Source organism: Malaclemys terrapin, chromosome 2 (genome assembly GCF_027887155.1).
Source record: "Malaclemys terrapin pileata isolate rMalTer1 chromosome 2, rMalTer1.hap1, whole genome shotgun sequence".
Taxonomy (NCBI): Eukaryota; Metazoa; Chordata; order Testudines; family Emydidae; genus Malaclemys; species Malaclemys terrapin.
In genome coordinates, this window is record NC_071506.1 from 200,489,887 (window position 1) to 200,513,186 (window position 23,300).

A 23,300-nucleotide genomic window follows, 5' to 3' on the forward strand; every position below is an offset into this window, starting at 1 on the left:
ATTTCAGTCAATAGGGGAGATCTTCGGTTGTGTTCAGCTCCCTTTGCATCATTCAGGCAGGGCACAGGGAGTAGAAACAACCTGCATGTCCCTTGCACTGGTCTTGGGTAGAATCTCAAGCAGGTTTATTTAGCTGTGTTGGCTTCAACACCTCCCACCCTGCAACACTTAGTACTGGGGCTGTCTCAGGGGCAGGGAGAGGGCTTGACTGGAGTGTACCACTACTAGACCATTTCTTGCTGGCAAAAGATATAACAGCCTCCCTGGCTGTGTTGGTTTTCCCCCCACTCTCCTCTCCTGGGATTTCGTGGGTGGTGGGCACGAGTAAGGGAAGCAAATACTTGCTAAGTGCTCTCCTAGGTCGTACAGAACAAAACTAGCTCCTATCCTGCTCTCCTTGGGGTTCACACAGCCTGGCAATAATTAGGCAATGGCGCAATTAGAGTTGTTTTCTGACATCCTCTGCAAAGCAGCAGGTGGCTGGCAAAGAAGCTGCTGAGCAGATGTAGCAGGTTTGGGACAGCAGTTGCCCAGAGTGCTTCTAGCTCCAGTACCTGGTTTACAATGGCATCAGTAGCGCTAGGGTGTTGGGCCCAGGCTCAGAAGGGGCCCTGGCCTCCTCCGCTTGCACTGCGCTCTGACTCCGCTGTCCGTACCTGTAGGCAGGCTGTGCACCTGGCATCGTCCTTCCTGTGCATGCGCAGAGTGATTCAGGACAAAGAATCAGCAGCACAGGTGGGAAACTTTTTAAAAAAGGGCCTGGCTGGCCTAGGGCTCCTCTCTGCCCCCCAGCTGGCCTCCAGTGCAGCTCTGGCTCCAAGCAGTCTCTGCTGCCCGCCAGCTGTGGGGCATCACCTGCCTCCCCAGAGCCAAGCCACCAGGGACCAGTGCAGAAGCCGGTGCAGTCTCGACCAGTTGGGGTGGAAGGAACGGGGGGGGGGCTTTGTTGGGCCCCTCCAGGCAAGTGGGTCCTGAGGGAGCCTGGCCCGGGCAGGCACTGCTCCTTCTCTGGCCTGGTTGATAGCACTGCTCCCAAGGGGCCAGACCGGAGCGATTCCCCACCCTGGAACTAGTCCTGACCGCACTGCTGGCTCAGCCCAGCAGTCCCCTCCCAGCAGGGCTGATGAATGCAGCCAGGGGGGCAAGGCATGGGGGAGTGGGTCTCTGGGGCGCCTGTAGGAGTACAGGGCTGTGAGGGGGCGCTGGGCAGTGGGGACAGCTTGTGTTTTGGGGTGCTAGGCAGTGGAGGGCTTGTTGAGGGAGCGCTGGGTGGTGGGGGAAGTGTGTGTTGGGGTGCTGGGCAGTGGGGGGATCTGTAGGGCACTGTGTAGTTATGGTGGTGGGGTTGTGGGGAAGGACCCTGGGCTGTGAGGGGTGGGGGAAGATCTGTGTGTTGGGGCGCTAGGGAGTGGGGGTTTTGTGGGGGGTTCTGGGCAGTTGTGGAGGGCGGTGGGGGTGCTGGGCAGTTGTGGTGGGACTGTGAGCGGAGGCGTGCTGGGCAGGAGTGGTGGTATGCAGGGTGCTGTGCATTTGTGGTGGTTGGGGCCTCTGGGTGGGGGGAAGCTGGGCATAGTGGGTCTGGGGGGCGCTAGGCATAGGAGTCTGGAGGGGTGTCTCTGTGCAGGGGGGCACTGGGCAGAGGGGTCTGTGGGGGGTCTCTAGGAGGGGACACTGGGCATAGGGAGTCGGGGGATGTTGGGTGGGGAGGCTGTGTGGTGTGACACAGACCTGCCCCCAAGTGGAAGGGGCACACTGGTAGCACAGGGCCGGGTGGGCCAGTGTGCATCTGACGGCTCCCGGTTCGTAAACCGTGCCCTCGCACTGTGCTGGGCATAGTGGGGACGCCCCCACCATGGTATGCCTCATTGTCCCTGGCTGGCTCCTTGCTCCAGATACTGACCTTTCCATGCCATGCTCCATTTCCCCCATGGGGGCCCACAAATATGTTTGGCACTGGATCCACAAAAGGTTAATCTGGCTCTGCCTAGCTCATGTCAGAGCTGCTGCAGGAGAAGCAATGGAAAGCAGTTGGGGAAGTGATTCCCCCTACCTCTTGCTATATGTGATGGGTCTGATTCAAACACTTCAGTTTAAAAAGCACAGGTTGGTTTTAAATTCATAATAAAATGCAAATGTTCTTCTTTACATGGTTGCCCTCAAAGGCCATAAGTTCATCGCCATGACTATAGACTCTACAGTCTGCAGTGTACTACTCTTCTCTTCACGTGGTTATGATCTGGTGTATCTGAGAGGTTCCTCCATCCATGTTGCCCTGGAGAGAGATTCAGTGCATCATCACTCCTTGGTTGCAGAGAAGTGCTGAGGTATCTCTACTTCCTGTCACCCTGTTCTGTGGGAACATGCCCGCCACTCTTCTTCATGATGGTCCCCAGGTGTATTCCGCCCATGGATATGAATGCGCACTGTGTGCCTGAGTCCAGAAACTTTCAGTAAGCAATGTCCATTGCTCCACAAGTTCAGTTGTTCTCCTTGTGCTCCACATCAAAAATATAAAGGGCTGTGCAATTTGAGCTGGAATCTTCTATGTCCGTTTTGATCTTCCTTTACTGTGTTCTTATGAATACAATTTGTAAATAGAAGAACAGGAGTACTTGTGGCACCTTAGAAACTAACAAATTTATTAGAGCATAAGCTTTCGTGGACTACAGCCCACTTCTTCGGATGCATCCGAAGAAGTGGGCTGTAGTCCACGAAAGCTTATGCTCTAATAAATTTGTTAGTTTCTAAGGTGCCACAAGTACTCCTGTTCTTCTTTTTGCGGATACAGACTAACATGGCTGCTACTCTGAAATTTGTAAATAGTTTTTAATAGGTTAGTATTTTAGTGTTTTTATGGTTAGCATCATTGGTTTAGTTCTCTCTTCCCCAGGGAGCTTCTCTCTCCAAATAGGGACTATGCCAAGAGTCCTGGGGTTCAAGAAGTATCTCCCCTGCCTCTGTTCCTTTTCCACCAGTGACCACCACCAGCACTGCCTTTATTGCCTTGGGGAGTCTCACATCACCACCAAGTGCAACATCTACTGGTCCTTCCCTCCTCAAACTCAAGAGATGAGAGCTCCATCTGCAGAAGCACCTCATGGAGTAGGTCATGAGACGCCATTCAGATTCAGCTGGCGAGACCCCCCTGTACAATGGCCTCAGATGGTGAGTGGTGCCCTTCTGAGCATGAGCTATGTAGCCGAAGCAAAAACTCTTAAGCCTAAGAAACCCTCTCACAAGAGTAATGGACATGAACAGAGGCATAAGGACAGATCTCCATACAGATATGCCTCTATGAGAGAGGATCCCTCCCTATCTCAGTCAAAGTTGAGTGAGTCTTTGTGTGTGGGTCCCAAAGACTAAGGTCTGCATAAGCCTTCTGTCCCAGAAGGAAAGGCATGAAGAAAGAAGGATCTGACAGAATCATCTCTGAGTCTTCCCAAGAAACCTAATGAGCTGTACCCAGTGGTTCTGTCTGAGAGTTCAGTGCTGGGATCCCATCTGACGGCTCCAACATTTTCCATGTGGGGAAACACTAGACCTTTAGATGACCCGGATCTGCCAGTATCTTTGTCTGGAACTTGCCAAACACCAAGGAGGACTGAAGTCTTTACCTCATTGAAGGATATCTTCTCTCTGTCCAACCCACAATCTTCCTTGCTATCAGGTCTGGCTCTTCTTTGGGACATCTCTGCACCTGTGGAAACCACCTGGCAGGGAAGAGTATACTTCCCTATTATGTCCACAACCTGGAATATACTCCCACCAGTACTGTTTGCAGTACTGCCAGTAGAACAAGTCTATCATATCATCAAGTGAATCTCATGCCCCAGATGAGGCTTCCCCCCAGGGAAAACAAACCCAGTCATAGACCAAGGAAGGTATTGGAACCATCTGCCTCCCTCCAAATATGGCTAGCCAGGGAAATGCTGGTACCCAATACCTTGGGGTGGTCCTCCAGTTGATCCTTACTGGTCTTACAGGGCTCTGTGAGATCCATACTGCAGGGACCATGGATCCATGTGGGGATCACACTGTCTCTCCTCTCCCTGCCAATACCAACTGGGTCTGTCAGGATTTGTGGAGGAGATTGAGCCAGATTCACCAGTTGTGCTGGGTATGTCATCCTCCTCACCAGATAAGGCAATTGCTTCATCATCTCTCTTCACCCAGTGACCACAAGCAGTACCAGGAATTGTTGCAGTGGATGGCAACCGAGTTCCGGATACCTGTCAAAGAGCTCCAGGACACACAACAGGACCTACTGGACATGTTCCAACCCTATAGCTCTTTGAGGGTAGTCCTTCCAGTCAACTAAGCCATTTTGGAACCTACCAGACCCCTGCCCCTACTCTGAAAAGAGCTGAGAAATTATATTTCATGTCAGCTAAAGGGGCAGAGTTTTTATTCATTCATCTGGCACCAACCATTAGTGGTGCAAGCTGCTACAGAAAGGTCCACAGTGCAGAACTCCAAGACTGCCCCAACTGACAATGGCTCTAAATACCTCAACCTTTTGGATAGGAAAGTTTTCTCATCAGCCAGTCTCCAATTCAGATTTGCTAACTGCCAGACGTTGTTAGCAAAATAAGATTTCCTGAATTATGCCAAATTTGCAGACTTTAAAAGACAGACTTCCTCAGGAAGACAAGGCCCAGTTCCAAGCCCTTATTGATGAAGGCAGGCTGGTGGCCAAGACATCACTTCAAGCAGTGATAGACACAGCCAATACTGCCTCTAGAGCCAGAGTTGTAGTCATGAGACACGAGTCATGGCTGCAATCTTGAGGGTTCCCCAGGGAGAATACCATCAAGGACCTTCTCTTTGATGAATCTGACATCTTTAATGAGAAGACTGACCAGTCTTTACACAATCCACACAGTTTATAAGACTCTAAGACAACTCTCTGCTTCCTGGGGATTTACACCCATGTCCCAAGAGGAAACATCACAAGCAACCCTATAGGCCCAGACCTTCTCCTCAGACATTTTGTCATCAATGCTTCTCCAGAAAGGCACCATAGAACCAGTGCCGGCTCCAACATCAGAGGAAGGGGCTCTATACCCTATATTTCTTTGTTCCCAAGAAATCTGGTGGACGGAGAAAGACTCTTACCCTATGCTAACTGAAAGTATTCATTCAAAAATTAAAATACATCACATTGGCATCAATAATCTCCTCTCTGGAAGAGGGCATTTGGTTCATGGCCCTCAACATGAAAGATGCTTACTTTCATATAGACATTCACCCACCCAACAGGTGGTTCCTCAGATTCCTCACTGGAGACAGGACCATTTCCAATTCAGAGTTCTTCTATTCAGGGTATTTACAGCATCCAGGGTCTTCACAAAAATCCTTTCAGTAGTGGTATCTTGGAGAGACAAAATGGTTTCACCATCTGTCCATATCTTGACAACTGGCTTTTGACTGACAAATCCAGCAGGGGAAGTCCAGTCGGCAACAGCTTTCCTACTCCATCTTCTATCTTCCCTGGGATTCTGCGTCAACCGTGAAAAGTCTACTTTGACACCTACAAAGTCCATAGACTTCATGTGAGCAACCCTAGACTCAACTATACCAGGAGACTTTCTTTCCACTGAGAGATTCTGCATCATGAGTGATCTAATGAAACATAGTCACTCTCAGACCACAGTCAGGATTTGCCCTAACCTCCTTGGTCACGTCGCCTCATGCACCCATATTACACCATTTACCAGGCTTCATCTCCACTGTCTATAAACCTGGCTTCAGTACATGTACTCACCAGAAAAAAGATAACATTGATACCAAAGTAGTAATTCCAACCCAGGTTTTGGCCTCTCTCACCTAGTGGACAACTCTGTAGAAAGTTAGGGTGGGAATTCCTTTCTTCAGACTTACACCCGAGACAACTATAGTCACAGGCACCTCCTTATGCGGAGCTCATGTGAACAATCACACTGCAGAAGGTACCTGGACCCCTTGGGAGGCCAGGCTGCACACTCACTCACTGGAATTAAGGGTGGTACCTCATGCCTGCAATGCATTCCTCCCACTCATCTGATCCCACCATATCCAAGTAATGTCAGACAATATAATGACGGTCTTCTATACAAACAAGCAGGGGGGAGAACAGATCCCTCTCTCTATGTGTAGAGACAATTGACCTCTGGAACTGGTGTATATGATATCACATAACACACTCAGCAGTATACCGTCGAGGCGCATAAAACTCCCTAGCAGCCTGTCTCAGCAGATATTTTTCAACACACCATGTGGTCTTCAACCAATGTGGAATACCATGCTGGGATCTCTTTGTCTCACAAGGGAACAGGAAAACTTCCCCTGTACTGCTCCAGAATGTCTCTGGGCCAAAGCTTGAAGGGTGATATCCTTTTGTTTTCCTGGACAGACTGCCTCAGATATGCCTTCCCTACCATCCTATTGATACCACAAGTCCTGCAAAAGATCTGCCATGACAGGGCTCGAATCATCCTCCTCATGCACAACTGTCCCAGTCAGTTCCAGTTCTCAGATCCCCTGAAGATTGAAATCTGCCATTCGTCGATATCTTACCACTTCCAGATATGCTAATGCAACAAAATGACATGATTAAGCATCCCAACCCAGGACCACTACAACTCAAGGCCTGGTGTTTGGATGGACATCAGAAGTAGAGTGCTCATGTTCAATAGTGAGTCACTCCATACTCAACCAGAGCAGGAAGGATTTTAGCAGGAAAAGTTTTTCAGCCAAATGAAGTGTTTCTCCTGTTGATCACCACAATACCTGTTATCTCCAGAGTCCTTTGGTGTCCCTGTTACCCTTGATTGCCTACTTACCCTTAAGACATCTGGTGTCTCAATCAGTTTCCAATGGATCCATCTGACAGCAAATTCTCCTATCGAGGACTATACTATCTTCACTCATCCTATGATGACTAGATTCCTGAAAGGACTTATCAGATCTCTTCCATCCCTGGTGAAGCCAGCACCATAATGGAACTCAACCTCTTTCAGTTCTCACCAAGCCTCCTTTTTGAACCATTAGCCACCTGTACTTTATCCTGTCTCTTGGTGAAAGTTGCTTTCCTAGTCACCATTATAGAGGCAAGATGGGTGAGGTAATATCTTTTTTTATTGGACTGACTTCTTTTGGTGAGAAACAAGCTTTCGAGCTTACACGGAGCTCTTCTTCAGGTCCTGAAGAAGCTTGAAAGGTTGTCTCTCTCACCAACAGAAATTGGTCCAGTAAAAGAGATTACCTCCCCCGTCTTGTGTCTCTAAGATCCTGGGACCAACATAGCCATAACAAAATAGTCATCATTACATCAGCCAGGAGGGTGGGCGAGCTTGGAGCAGACCCGCCATATGCCACCTTTCATAAAGAGAAGGTCTATCTTCTCCTCTACCCAAAATTCATCCCTAAAGTAATTTTGGAGGTTCATATTAATGAAGCCATCCACTTACCAGTATGTTTTCCAAAACTGCACGCCTCCAATGAGGACAGAAGGCTTCATTCTCTAGAGATCTGATGGGCCCTGGCTTTTATGTGTAGTGAACAAAAGCAATTAGAAAAATACGTAGACTTTTTACTACCATAACAGAGAGTTCGAGAGGTCAAGCTCTATCCACCCAGAGACTCTCTAAATGTTTCTGAATCTGCGTCATCCTTTGCTACCAGTTAGCTCACATTTCTCTCCCTCCTCCTCCTCCTCCTCCACTGGAGGAGGTGAGAACCCTTCCACCAGAGCGCAAGTCACCTCTACGGCATATTTATTAGAAATATGTAGGATGATCACCTGGAGCTCCTTACACATCTTTGCAAGACACTATGCTTTGCATAGCAGTATTACAGACAACCATGACATCTGCATCCTCGCACCAATCTACTGTGTGACTGCTGCTTACTAATCTCCCACAATGTGGAGTATACATAGGGACCATCATTTGAAGAAGAAATGGAGGCTACTTGCCTTTAACTGGATGTTCTTTGGGATGTGTGGTTCCTATCTGTATTCCATTACCCACCCTCTATCCCCAGCTGCCAGATTCATAGTAAGATAAGGAACTGGAGAAGCGTCAGTCTGCACTGCCTTTTGTATTCTCAGTTTGGAGCATGAGGAGAATAACTGCATCTATGTGGTCCAACAGACACTGCTTACTAAAAATGTCAGGACACTGGCTCCTCATGCTCAAGCGTACCCATGTGTGAAATACAGATAGGGACCACACATCTCAAAGAACCTCCAGTTAGAGACAAAGAACTTCCTTTATCTGCTGCATTTTGGGCCTTCCACAGCTACATGGTTAGCTGCTGGGTTTCTTTCTGTATAAAATAGAGCTACTTAATTATAATGAGAAAAAACAATAAAAAGCTATACTGGGAGAAAGTTAAAGTTGCACAGTTAATCACTGTGGTCAGGAAACGGCAGCACGGGATGCTTAGCATTAATTTTGACTTTGCAAGTATGTACAATCTTGAATTACATGACCACATGAAATTTCTCGGGTAATACAATAAAAAGTATCATATAATTTGGTTTTCCACAGTCTTACTCGATACATATTGTAAGGTGAGCTGGGAATGAGATAGGCCTATGCGGGATGCTGTCTGCTGTACAGGGAATGAGGCAAGGTGAAGATTGAGGTCTGGTTTAGAAATGATTTTCATACTCTCTTTTTCTAGCATATACTGATGACTGACAAGTGGTATGTATTAAAATGGATTAAAGCTGGCCAACTGAGAGCTCTCAAAATGTCATTGTAAATGTGGAATCATCATTGAACAGGTGTGTTCCTTGTAGGGTCTTGCAGGATTCGTTCTGGTCCCTACACTATTTAACATTTTTATTAATGACCTGGAAGAAAACATAAAATCATCACTAAAAAAGTTTGAAGTGGACACACAAATTGGGGGCGTGGTAAATAATGAAGAGGACTGGTCACTGATTCAGAACAATCAGGATTGCTTGGTAAACTGGGTGCAAGCAAACAATATGCATTTTAATGTGGCTGAATGTAAATGTATACCTCTAGGAGCAAAGAACATAGGCCATACTTTCAGGATGGGGGACTCAATTCTGGGAAGCAGTGACTTTGAAAAAGATTTGGGGTTCGTGGTGGATAATCAGCTGAGCATGAGCTCCTAGTGTAGTGCTGTGGCCAAAAGAGCTAATGTGATCCTGGGATACATAAACTGGAGAATCTCGAGTACGAGTAAAGTATTTTGCCTCTGTATTTGGCACTGGTGTGACTGCTGCTGGAATACTGTGTCCCATTCTGGTGTCTGCAATTCAAGAAGGGTGTTGATAAACTGGAGAGGGGCCAGAGAAGAGCCACAAGAATGATGAAAGGGTCAGAAAACATGCCTCATAGTGATAGAGTCAAGGAGCTCAATCTATTTAGTTTAACAAAGATACAATTTTAATTATTATTATTTTGTTATTTGTATAACAAACATAGGATCAAGCAGAGTACATTTCTAGTGTAGGGGGCAGCATCAGTCTGTGTAATGATGAGTGATTTGGATATATTGGTAACATGCAAACAGGCAAGGACATCCCCACTCCCAGTTCTCAGTTAATATAATTAGTGGTTAATGAACCTTGAACAGTCTGAGCTGGACTTCATTTTGGATAAGTTCAGATATTTATCCAACTCTTCTGTCTGAAAAGTCTGTGAGAACAGTCTGTTTCATGAGACAGAGGATTTCTAGCTCTTCTGCTTCCAGCTGGAAATATTGCAAGAAAGTTGTCCAAATATTTCAGAGCCTCAGAAAATAGTTTGACTGGAACTTCATAAAGTGTTTGCTTAGGGAAAAAAAATAAGCTAAAGCGCAGGGAGTTTTTTTATTTAACTCTCCTTTCTAATGACATGCAAGTTTATTTAATTAATTCCATTTGTTTACCCCTTGAATTTCACCTACTTACTGTAATGCTGCTTCATAGCACCAATTCCAACCATCAGGCTCCGCTCACCTTTTATTGTCTGAGGATTTTGTAAAGCTCCCGTTTCCCTAGCCATCAGCTCTCTATCATCCCTCCTTCCTTCTACTTCCATGCATAGTAAAATAATTTTTAAGCCTCCGTAAAATAGGTTTTTCAAAGTGCTCTTCAGATTGACAGTGTTTTTTGTAATGCATCAAAGTGCCATTACTGTGAATGAATCTGAATCTTCATTTATGAAGATCCTCATGGAGTTGATGCAGTGATGTGAGCTTATAATAACAATATAAGTGTCATCTTCCTGGAAACTTTTAGTTTTTGATGAGTATCACCGTAGTTATGGGGATGAAGAAGGATCTGAGCAGAGACTTCTTCTAAATCTGGTTTCAATGGAGTTGAGCAAGTGAGGCTCAGCCAGGTCAGATGTCAAGGCAGAGCAGCCTTGATGAAACTACTACTCAATGGAATTTGACAGACAACCTGTTGCTAGGGCTGTTTGAAAATTTTAATCAAAACTGACTTTTGGCCAAAAATTGAGTTTTTGATTAAACACGATTTTTCACAAGCATCTGCCTTCTGCTGAAGATTTGGACTTTTCATTAAAACACAAACAAACAAAATCACCAGAACACCTGACAACTGAAAATTTTGATTCAGAAATATTGTAGTTCAGGTTGCTCATGCTCCCATTCCTATATGCGAGGTTCCCCGGCTGGTTGTCATATCCTATGATGGGACTGCACTCCGAACTCTCATGATGCATCACAGTGGCTCAGAGAGAGAGAGGAAACCGTGGTGCATCATGGAAGATGTAGTCTGGCTACAGTGCCTAGCTCATAAAGGAGAATGAAGGCATGAGGTACTTGAACTACAATTCCCAGGAGGCACCAGAGTAGCATTTCTGAATCAAAATTTTCAGTTTTAAACCAACAGTTTTTGGACAGCATTTTTTTGGTCAAAATTTTTTGGCTTTTGATTTTTTTTGCTGAAAAGCTGAAATTTTCTGCAGTGAGAGAAATATTTTTTCAACTAGCTCTACCTGTTACATATTTGTTTTTTGCTGCACATCGTTATAAAGTCTCATGAGCTATGAAAGAGATGGTGGTACTGTAGCTTGAGTATTTTGCTGTCTCCTTACATGACAGAATGGAATTGACCTTTTCTTAAAGCTCATCTTTCACAGGGGTTATAATCCCATGGGTTCTGATGTCAGTGCAGGATAGTTAACAGGATAGTTTTTGCATTAGATGCAGGAATGGTTTTGGTAAATTCATCTAGTTTTAATAAACTCATAGAATTTGGAATTACAATAGAGATTTGAGACCATGGGCCTGCATTATGCCTGTGTAAATCCACTGACATCAGCATCCATTCACACTGCTGTAACTGATAACTTTAATCAGGCTTCATTTCATGAGAGACAGTTCATCAGACATCTGCTATCCATGATCTTCTTGATTAAACTGTACCTTAGATATCTGAACTATCAGTTAAATTTTTTACTTTCAACAATGTTTACAATTTCTGTGAAGATTTTTTCTTTTTCCCCCCAGTGATAGAGGCTGAATCAGGTGCAAGTAATTCTGTTCACGTGTCATGTACCTTGTTCAGAGGCCGAAGCAAATGTACTGAATCGCTTTGAGTCCTCATGCTGAATGTCACGCTCTCCTGAGTGACTGCATGTGTGTGCACAGGTACAGCATAGTTGGTTGGAGCCTGTGCAGCATTGCAGCCACCATAGAAGTGCACTGCAGTGCACACCCAACTGTTAGGACTCATAATATGCACCCTCCAAAGCCTTGCTGAAAATTTGTCATGTAGTGTACTTCAGAGTTCACATGAGGTCTTACTTGACTGAGCACTAATCCTTTCTGAAGGAGAGTAAGAAACACAAGTAGGTCGATTTTTGCTGAATCTGCCAAATGGTGGTCAGACGCTCCGTATGAATGTAACCTGTTGGTGTAATTCTCCATCTTGTGGCTGAACTTGCTGTGTTTTTGCAACTTACATGCTGCCATGGACCCTGGCATGGAACTTGGACCCTTTTACGTCTCATGCACCATCTTGTCTCAGCAAGCTAAAGAAAGCTTCCCCTTTACTCAGCCCATAAGCATCATTCAGTTGGACATTACTCCTGCACGCTGTATATCAGTATGAAGATAAAGCAGGTTAGAGGATATGTTAATGTTGGATATTTTTAGAAAAGGTTCATAATGTTTACAGCCATAATCATTGGCTTGGAATTTCCTACAAAGCTAAGCATATGCTATTTATATGGTGCAATTTGACAGGATAACAGCTTACTTAAGAAAGCAAGCAAGAAAGAAGCACCAAACTTAAGCGCAAGTAGTTGTAATAATATCTTTCAGTTAAGTGTGCTCTGAAGTTTCCCCAAGTCATTTATAAACAGACAGATATTTTATATAGTAATTATACCACCCACCACTGAAATGCAGCTTCCCTTTTGACACAACAGCTATTTAATAGTGCATAGCAACTCTTTAAAACAGAAGTGAAGAAGATTATTATATCTAAGGGAAACTGCAGGAAGAGTTTAGATAGATTTTGCCCACGACCCCAGCATTAATACCTCTACTCTTGAGGAAAATTGCCATGAGATTTTGAATAATGTCAAGAGGTTAAACCTCAGTTTTATGTCTCCTCTGAAAAACAGTGCCTCCAACAGCATATAAGTAAGTTGGCCAGTACTGTCTTAGAGAAAAGAGAGCCACCTGTGGAATTATTAACACTACTGCTTCCTGCAACACCTACGTTTTCCCTAGGAGTGTTCCATCTCAACCCCACTTCCTTTTGTCTCCCTTGTGAGACCTTGTGGATCATGGACCGCTCGTTGTTGACATAAGATTGGGGCTTGGACATAGACAGTTTAGACCTGAATGAATGCTGAAGTGCAGAAAAGTTAGAACTGAAGGTTCCTAATGCTTCACAATCATGCTTGCATCCTGAGAACTGAAACTCTGTAAATAAATAAATATTTTCACTTTCCATTTCACTGTTTTCCGTCTGATGGTAAGACGTCCAATATAAACCACCCTTTTCTTTCCTCTCGGCTCTTTAGAAGAGTTTCATTGCACCCCTAGCCACCTAATATCTTGGCATGATTTGCTGCTTATGCAACTTTCATGATATCCCAAAAGCATACATCGGAGTCCTCCAGGTTTGCAGGCTGCAGCCCTGGAGCAGCTAATTGCTGGCTGAGCATATAGAAGCCTCACAGATGGAAGGTGCTCTTCCATGCACCACAATTACAAGATTACTGCTAATAAAAGTTCACACTGCAGGGAAAGATTTTCATGTGGAAGCTTTCCCTCCCATTCACAATGGCATAACATCCCTGTGGCAACTACAACAGTTGCTGAAGTAGTAATAGGAAAAAACATTTAATGTATCTTTAGGTGTTGCTGATACAATTTAACATCACGAAACATGAAGAGCCTGCATAATTTAACCAGCTAGCCTGTTCAGCTCACCAGCAATTGCTCCACAGACCACCAGTTATCTATGGATTGCAATTTGTGCACAACTGCTTTAGATTAATAGTAGAAAAGGTTCCACCTCCCATCCCCTGGAGCATTTCTGTGGCTAGCAGGATTTTGTTTTAATTATTTCCTCCTCTGTGGTTTAAAAAAAATGCAATTATACTCTTTTTGTGGAAAAGTATTTCACTTTGCACAAGCTTTGTATTTAATGGTTAACTCTTATTCATTCCATTATACAGATGGGCAAGCTGAGACACACAGGTTAAGTGACTTGACCAAGGATACAGAGGGTCTGATTGTGTGAAGTGCTAATCACTTGCTGTGAGATATAAATACCTACATAGATAGAATGCACTAAAACCTAGTGGAATTGGAAGTTTGCCAGAATAACGAAGGATTCTGGCTTCCAGTCTCCTGCTCACTACAATTCAGTGCTGCACTTGATTAGTAGCTTTATATTTTCATATTACAGGGGGAGAAAGGATAAGCTACCACATTATATTTAGGCGATTTTTTTTAACGTATGTACAGAAAAAATATTCTTTGTTTTATAATCATGTAGGGTCTATTTTTCTTAGGATTCTTCCGTACTTGAACTTCTGTACAAAACACTAACCAAGGAGGGAAAATACAAACAGAGAATGCTAGATCTTCCTGCTAGTAGCTTTATTTACTTTGTTAACTGAGTTGTGCCCCCTGATCTCAAGTTACATGCTACTGCACTAAATCAAATGGGGGCAGGAAGCCACTTTACCGCTGCTGCATCTTCAGTGACGCTTTCCTGCTCACCACCTCTGTGTCAAGCAGATAAGCTTGTGCCTTTAGTCTCAACTTCCTTCAGCTACATGTCTCAAATGCAGAAGTGCAAGAGCCGCATCCTCGAACACATTCCCCGCTCCTCTCTGTCTCTTGTCTCAGACCTTCCATTGCCCCCCACAGCTGGCATCACTCGACATTGTCCTTTTCCTCCCTCATTTCAGGTATTTGCATATCACATCTGTGTACCATTGCCTGTTGGTACCTTTGCTTTAATTCTTCCTCTGCTGAAATGCTCATCTCTTCCTTCACTACTTCTTATCATGGTTCTTGCAACTCCCTTTCAATCTAATACTCAGTTCCCTTAATAGTGAAAACCTCGTTTGACTTCAGCGGGGTTTTTGCCTCAGAAAGGATTTCTCATTTGGACCTTACAGCTGCCACAAAAACATTTTGTGGTTTCATCTCAAACCTTTTTATTTATTGACTTTTTTTTAACTAGTGAAAACTGCCCTTTACCTTAGTGAATGTTCTACTTCAGTATTCCTAAATATGAAAAGCAGTCTTGAATATATAGAAGTGGGGTATGCAATTTGCAAAATTAATAGCTTAACAAATCAAATTCATACCATGAATCATGCACCCTACAGACCCCTACAACTATGCTGAATTCCACTGACTCCAATGGGACTCCATATAGGTGTAAGAATCTATCCTTTCATATCAGATAACAGGATATGGGCCCAGGAACGAAAGCCAAATGTTACTCTGCTCAGATGGGGTTTGATGGAAGATGATGGAACTAGTTGCATGACAAGGAAGGGCTACTCATGTGAACAAGAGTTTTTAGAATTGGGCTCATTAGTGAATAGATCATGTTTCATGCCACAAATTACTTAGGGTAACTGATAGATTTGTACAGCTGTAATAGAGAGGCATAGTCAGCAAACGGATTTTCAGAGGTTGCTTTTTCACCCACTGTAGGGTTGGTTTCTCAAAGGACAACAGATAGCGGCTGCAATATGTGACAGAACATGCTGAGTCTGATTGTGCAAAGTTTTAAAAATAATTTTCACCCTACTCCAGCTGCACATGTCAAATAAACAGAATGAAAAATGCAAACATAGATACATTGGTGGAGACTTCAGAACTGGCTAATATTGCTTCTCTTGGTGAAAGTTAGAATAGTTACTATTTGGATTATGATAAGGTTATTTTGGTTCATATAAATACACCTCTACCCCGATATAACGCAACCCGATATAACATGAATTCGGATATAACGCGGTAAAGCTGTGCTCCAGAGGGGGCGGGGCTGCGCACTCCGGCAGATCAAAGCAAATTCGATATAACGCGGTTTCACCTATAATGCAGTAAGATTTTTTGGCTCCCGAGGACAGCATTATATCGGGGTACAGGTGTATTGTTGTTTATGTACCAGTGCTAGTTATTGTTGCTTACATTGCTCGAGGGGAGACATGTTCATTATTAATGTTTGCACTGGACTTGATATATCTTCAGCGAAGGACTTCCCTTGTCCTCTGGTTTTGGTCCTTGGTCACTGGCTTTATTTATTTATTTTCAATTAATTTTGCCCAAGTTGAAGCCCTGCTGCGTGTTCTCCCTATTGCTCGGCCATGAAAGCCCGCTGGCTGCACTCAGAAGTGAGTTGTGCAATTTACTTCCTTTAATTTTCATTCCCTTTCATTACAGCCAACCTTTCGCCAGCTGACTGCTCTCTCACTCTGCGTGCCTGTGTGTGTGTGTGCGAGAGCGAGAGCGAGAAACATTGCCCGGGCTATGCTGACAGACGACTTTTTCCTCAGTTGTCAGTTTTCTTGTCTGTCAGCAGAGCTGCTGGTAAATGGAAGAAAACAAGGGAGGGGATGAGACTGAAATGAAAGAGAAGGAGAGGGAGGACCGGCACTGGAGGGAATGAGGGCTGCCTTTCACAGCACAGTGGAGTGAGGACACACAGGGTCCAGCGAATAGGGAAGCAGAGAATCAGGAACTGTACAACTGCCAATACTCCCCAGTCTTTCATCAGACAGCTCAATTGTCAGCAAGGGTTCCCCCGCCCCTCCTTGCTAAAGATCGTTCAGCTGGCATTACTGATTGAATCCTTGGCTTATTGTAAAAAATCTGTGATGGCTTTCAATCTGGAGATCAGCCTCTAATCCCCTCCATCAGACTCAGGACCATGGCATATTGCCACAGCTACTCTCAGTGTACACCTGGAGTTCTCACTGTCTACACACACTTCCTCTAATCAAAGGGAGAGGTGTATGTGTGTGGGGGGGAAGTGTTTGTAAAAATGCTTGCTGCTCCTGGTCAGTGTTAAAGGTGGAGTGTGTGCATGTGTGGGGGGTGGTGTCCATACTCTCTGAGCTTTAACCAAAGTGATAACCTGCAGCTATGGAGTCACCAACTAAAGAAATTGAAGAATTTGAGAGCAACTCTCTGAAATATCTACAGCCAGAACAAATCGAGAAAATCTGGCTTCGTCTGCGAGGATTGTAAGTAATACTCTTTCTTATCCCTCTTCCTTCTCTCTATTTCCTACCATTGTTGTAAAATAATTATTGTAACACTTTATAGTTCATTTCTTTTGTGTACCTTTTAAAATAACCCAAGAGTTTCCACACCTGCTCTCTGTAAATACAGTGACTTGCACTTACTTATCACAAAAGATCAGTTTGCTTCCTTAAATGTGCTGAACCTGGTTGCTACAGAACTAATGTTTCCCAATGGGGGTGCTGAAATGTCATTAGAAGAGGCTTTGCAATATAACAATTACCAAGATATTAATTATTTTGCTTGCTGTAGTAGAATAGCTTCAGTATACACAAAGTTACACTTTATTCAAAGCCTAAGTATTTTTAAGGTTGTTGATAAACATAGCTAGATTAAGAAGACATTCTTTTTGCTGTTTGTACACCAGTCCCAGAACTACAAGGGTTAATATAAACAAATGGGGAAGAAGGCGCAGTTTGAAAACATTTCTAGCAGCAGTTATAATGGCAGGAAATCCATGTTCTTTTATTAATACTCATACATGCAGGTCAGATTGTGTTTATTAATTTATACATCTGTGTTAAGCGCAGAAGAAGTATGTTCGCTAAAGAAAGATGCTGTGATGGATCAGAAGTAAAATTAGACAATCCAGAGTGGTTATATAGACAGGATCTTTCGTCGTCCTTGTATGTATTAAAGTGCATACCACTTACTGGCTCCTCAGATTCTGATGAAGCCTAAAAAAAGTTACCATAATAAGCTGCATCTGTCCAGATGTTCAGAACTGATTTTCTTTTCATCCTCACATGTTGGAATTATAAAATTTCTTCCCTCTGAGGAGAGGGCCAAAGAAACATATATGAAGTAGGCGAACAACTAAAAACTTAAGAGTCCAAGTTAAATTTGAGTTGTTTTTTAGCAATATTTTGTGTGTGCAATGATTTCATATTTTATAAATAACATCCACTACTTCTGTAAGAGTTTTAATGGCTTAAAAGTCGTACATGAATATGTATTTCTCTCAAGGCTTCACTCCAGAAAGCCTGTTTTATGAAGAAGCTAAATCAAACTAGATGACAGCTGTCTCATAACCATTCCAAATAGAACAGCTATACAGAACCAAACCTCTCATTTTCAAGTTTCTGCACCATGTTGTATAATTGCTAGTTCATGAATTTATGGCTATATGTAATAATAGCTGCATTCTGATTCAGACTACACCCGATGTTCAAATCTGTGCCTAAATCTTCCATAGCATTGTTGTTCAATAGAAGTCTGACTGACAGATTCTAATCTCATTTTACACCCTTGCAAATTGGATACCTGCATTGACTTCAAAGGAGTTATCCCAGATGCACAATGATCAGAATCACGCTGTGTTATGTATGTTATGTGCATTCTGCTATTATACTCGCCTTGTGTGTGCATAAGTGCCATATACTGTGCATCCACAAAAAAACACTTTTATCTTGTGAGTTTCATGATCTCTTTTCCTGTAGGAAACAATGTATTGTAAGGTAGCCTTCCTTGCTTTCCTGTAAAGTGTCTCACTGTAAGACAATACATTTCAGGTTTCCAATTGTGTTACTCTGATTAAGACTTCAGAAGTGTTTCCATTTCCATTTGTCATGTTTGAGAGTTTAGCATGTGAAAAAAAATTGGCACACACTGTTTCACACCAGAAGTGTTCTTGTTTTTTTCCATATGTGTGGGGGTAATTTTCAAAGCAAAGATGTGGCTATTTTATATATTTTACAACTATACAAGGGCTTTCATCTCAAGAGATCGAACAGCACTTTATAAACCATATGCTGTGATAAATGTAGGAATCCATTCTTCCACCTCTGGAATGCAGACAGCCTTATAAAGCTGGAGCTTTTTCATAGACATAGAAACTCTACAAAACAGAGTAAGGCAGAACGTGAAACAGAATACTGCCAGTTGAAACTGCCCCAGGAATTTTAGGTTGGCACAGTGTAATTACCCAAATTGGGAATTTGATCATGACACTTCTCATATGAAAAGGGCCATGGGATCACTAATGATCACGGGTGCTCAGGGTTCAGTTTCTGCTCAGTCTCATTGGAAAGACAGCACCTGCAGCCACACAGTACCCCTTAACACCATATGGAGTATTTACTCAGTAGTGACTCAGTGGGCAGACCAACATACTGAATCACCACCTAGATTTTCCTGGGAGGTCTGGCTAAATACTAACCATATTTGACAAGATCAAAGCCTAAGGTGGCATGGGGCTAGTACACTGTATTTTAAATTAATTGTTTTTAGACCACTGTATCTTAGAATATTCTCTGCTTAAATAAGAGGCAAACCCTGTCCCTGGTGAGGGTCCCTGTGGACCGCATTTAGTGCAGTTCTGCTGTGCAAGATAGGCAGGCTTTGTGAGAAACGTGCACAGGGTGTGCACTGCCAGGGAGGTGTGGAGAACTCTGAGGTAGTGTTTAAGGGGCAGGTTGGGAGGGTTTGGGATTAGGGGAGTTACCGCAGTTTGAATTATTTGGTCTTCTGCTCTACGGGCAAAGGGCATGTAAGAGCCAACCAGCATGCTCAACTCTCCTGTGTGGTGTGAGAGAAGTTTCCTTGTCCTTATCCCTAAGTATCTGCCGAATGTTCAGCCCAGCTCCTAGGCCAAGGCAATGGCATGAGGATTTGGTCTTTAGTCCATGTATAGTCTAAATCCCTTCAACATTAACATTTGGAAATGGGCATATGCAGTAACAGTTCTCTCAACGTTCTTTAATTGGCATCTACATATTAACATTCTAATGGTTCCTCACAGCAAATGTGTGTAATATGAAGGAATATTGAGTCAATGGAGCCATAATGCACTCTCTCAGGTAGAAGACAGCAAAAAATTGCCTCATTGAGGCAATAAATTATACCTGGCAAACTGTTAATATATCTCTGATTAGAGCTCTACATTGTAAACAATGACTGTTTTATAACTTACCTAAATACCTATTCATTTGCTGGATATATCACAGCTGGAAAAGAGCCTGTGTGCATTGGTTTATTAATACATGTTTTAAAAAGTCGGGTAATAGGCTATTACCTGTGATGCGTTACTGTCAGAGCTGTATGAAATTCAGTTTTTGTCTTGCTGGATTTTCACATCTGAGAAGCTTGCCCTTTTACCTTGTTTTCCACCTCCCAAAATGGCAGTTCAGAGATTTCAAATTTTCCCTTTTAAAGCCTGCATCGGCAAAATGGTTATAATGTTTCTGATGTGCCAACAACCATCACTTGAAAATGGACTCATCTCCACTAGAAACAATTCTTCCAGTTTTGTTTAAAAAATAAACAAAACAAAAAGTGGGTGTCCCAGTAAAGTGTGTTTTTCACAGAAGTAGACACATTTTTGAGTCTCTGGCATAATGAAAAAAGGTGAATTGAACCGTGAGCAGCTCTGGATTTCTTTATGAATGGTACTTGCAGTCACTACAGTCCCATTCATCCCAAGATCCACATGTAGAGATTGTCCATTGTATGTGGCTCTTGTCCAGGGCCGGCTCTAGGCACCAGCAAAACAAGCTGGTGCTTGGAGCGGCACATTTTTAGGGGCGGCATTCTGACGCGGGCCATGCAGCCCCTAAAAATGTGCCCCGGCCACCCTAACTCACCTCCGCTGCTGCCACTCGCGCGCCGCTGCTCGCCCTCCCTCCCAGGCTCTCAAACCTGGGAGGGAGGGGGAGATCCTGAGCTGCCGCGGCGCGCGAAACAGCTGATTGGCGCGCCGCGGCCGCTCGGGATCTCCCCCTCCCTCCCAGGTTTGAGAGCCTGGGAGGGAGGGCGAGCAGCGGCGTGCGAATCAGCTGTTTCGTGCGCCGCGGCTGCTGGGGATCTCCCCCTCCCTCCCTCCCTCCTAGGCTTGAGAGCCTGGGGGGAGGAGGCAGGGCTGGGGATTTGGGGAAGGGGCAGAGTTGAGGCGGGGCCGGGGGTGGTGTAAGAAAAAAACGGGGGGGGGGAGAGGGGGACGGCCAAAAATGTTTTTGCTTGGGGCGGCAAAAATCCTAGAGCCGGCCCTGCTCTTGTCCTTCCCCCATGGAAAAGCAAGTCAGCAACCACTGTTGCATCACCCCTGCAGTTCCCGGACCTACAGAGAGCTCTCCGCAGATCTGAAGCTCTATGCTTGGGGAAAGCGTGGCGGATAAGGGGGTGCAGGGGGAGCTTAAAGGAATGTTCTTTTTTATTTTTTTAAAGCATGGGGTAAGTGGTGAGGGGAACACAATGAGCCTCTGGGCTAAGTTGAACCCTAAAAAGTAGCCTGTGGCCAATGGCATCTTTCTTTGGAGGAACAGTTCAGAGACTTCAGGTTCCTGCAGGTGCTGCTCTATATTGATCTTTGATTAAGATAAAGCAATGAAAGTACCTTGTCTGTGGGCTGTTCCTCTGTGTTAGTTGTGGGCTGCCTGCCATCATTTCCAATTAATGTAACTCAGGTGAGGATGTTAGGTCTTCGGCAAGTTGCCAGCTGCAACCCTCAGCTGGGCACACCAGTCGTAGTTTATCCTTGACTTCTGAACCTCATTGATCTGATGAGGTATTCACTTGGTTATATGTTAGTGTATCACAAGGGCAGGGAATAGATAAGTGCAACAGGATAGGTCAGGGATGGAATTCTCAGGTCTGAATTTCCTGACTTTTATAAGGTATAACTAGAAGCCTACCATTATTTCCATGCAGTTTTAGGCTGTCCAATACGTGTGCTCATGCTGAACCATTATAAATATCCACAGGTGGTTAAATAGTAAGCAAGCTGTCTTGCCTTTGCAATGGGCACCCACATGCAGCTGGCACATATGCAGCACTTGTCTTGTTGAGCATGTATTTAATAGATTAGCAGTTCTCTCTGGTGCCTGTTATTTCTGAAGAGTATTGTCCCATGAAGTTTGACAAGCTTAGAAGGTTTCAGGAAACTATGTTTCTGATGAACACACTGAGCGTGTGTTGACGACTCCTAACAGCTGCTTGTGACAGAAACAGGACTCCTCATTTTCAAACAGGAGGTTTGTATTCGCCTCTTTGCAATACATGCCTAATCTACAAGGCTCTTCTCCATTCAAACCTGTCTTTCCCAGCAAGGGGATCTAACATCTTTTACCGATGAATTGCTTAGAAGCCAATAAAACTGGCAATATGTAATTAACTCCATCTCATCTGTGCCCTTCCATGGCCACTTGCTAACAATACTATGGTTGGTAAATACAGACTTGTACTCCTCACAAAGGATGTCCATCAATATTAAATAGGGCTTATAAAGGACAATGGCCATGACAGAACTGAAAATCTGATCTTGAAACATGGCCTCTGATTTTACACTTACAATTTTTCTGTGGGTGTGAATAATGGTGGGTGCATTTTTTAAACTTAGACTTCTAATTAGTGGACTGTGCACTCTGATCCAGTAATCAGATCTATAATTGCTGTACAGGCTGGCTGCAATTACTGGTGTGGGGGAAATGAGGAATGGAGTTGAGGTCTTCTTAAAAATTGGGGTTGAGTGTCTGTTTTTGATAGTGCTTTGATGGTGCAGATCATCAGTTGAAATAAATCCAGAAGAGTTCCATTAGATTCGGAGTAACTATGCTGATTTGTACCAGAAGAGGATGTAGTCTAAAGAATTTTTCAATGATGGTTTTTGCTCTATTTGTGCAAAAAATAAAACCTTGATTTCTGGCTAACACGGTATTACCAACATCAACACTATCTGCCTCTCAGCATTGCAAAGGAATCGGGGGAAAATGGAGATTAATCTTCTTCCCCGCAGCCAGGATTACAATGCTAAACTGATAGATTCATAATAAGTCTCTAACTCCATGCATAATACTTCCCTATGCTGTTAAAGAGGAAATTATAGAGTAACCATCCCTGAATCAGGACTCACATGGATGCTCTACCTTCCCTTCCTCTCATTTCTCTGATCCTCCTATATAATTTAATTTTGAAGCTAGACTTAGAATCTGAAGGGAAAAATTTAAAATGCATTGTATAGATGTTGGTGATCCTTTAAAACTAACCAATTGCACCTAAGATACAGATGAAGTACTTCCCTCAACTTACTTTAGGAAGTATCTTGAATACTGCAAATATTGAGGTGGTCTTATTGCCTATACTTATTCAAGATCTAATTTTGCTTCCATTGAAGTAAGTTGTGAAACTGACTTCAGTCAGAAAAGATTCCTTCCATGAGTTAAAGGGCAAGTTTGCAAGTAAGTGCCACCACTCTATGTATCTATTTGTCTTATCTATACAGACAGGTATGTGTTCTACAGTATTTTTAGGTTTTCATCTTTAAAAATGCCACATACAGAAAAGCTGGTTCTCCCACTGACAGTACTCTGGCCTGCCTCGTTTTCATTTACATAGCCCAAGTAATCGGTAAAACAGAGAGCTCCCTTTAATTCCTGAAATGTTCCTACACAGTGGGCTTTGTCCCCAGATATTTTAGCTGGCAGCAGATTGGGGAGGTTAAAAAAGCCCCTAAGAAAGCACCACTTTGTTAGAAAATGTGTAAATTAGTCAGTTTCTCAAGTTGAAAATATGAATATGCTAATTCCTTTCCGGAGGTGATAAAGGCACTCCTG

At 43.7% G+C, this 23,300-nt stretch overlaps 1 protein-coding gene across 3 annotated transcripts in view; it reads left to right on the forward strand.

Moving 5' to 3' along the window:
- The window catches only part of PDE1C (phosphodiesterase 1C), a 430,287-nt gene that overhangs the window by 133,073 nt on the left and 273,914 nt on the right, over positions 1-23,300 (forward strand). For 2 of the 3 annotated variants that reach the window (XM_054019359.1, XM_054019360.1), the window contains exon 1: positions 16,118-16,697. The exons of the other annotated variant lie outside the window; for it this stretch is intronic. In XM_054019359.1, the coding sequence (XP_053875334.1) occupies positions 16,597-16,697 (101 nt within the window). In that variant the 5' untranslated portion in view covers positions 16,118-16,596. Of the gene's footprint in view, positions 1-16,117; positions 16,698-23,300 lie in introns of those variants that run through there. 3 annotated transcript variants of the gene reach the window in all.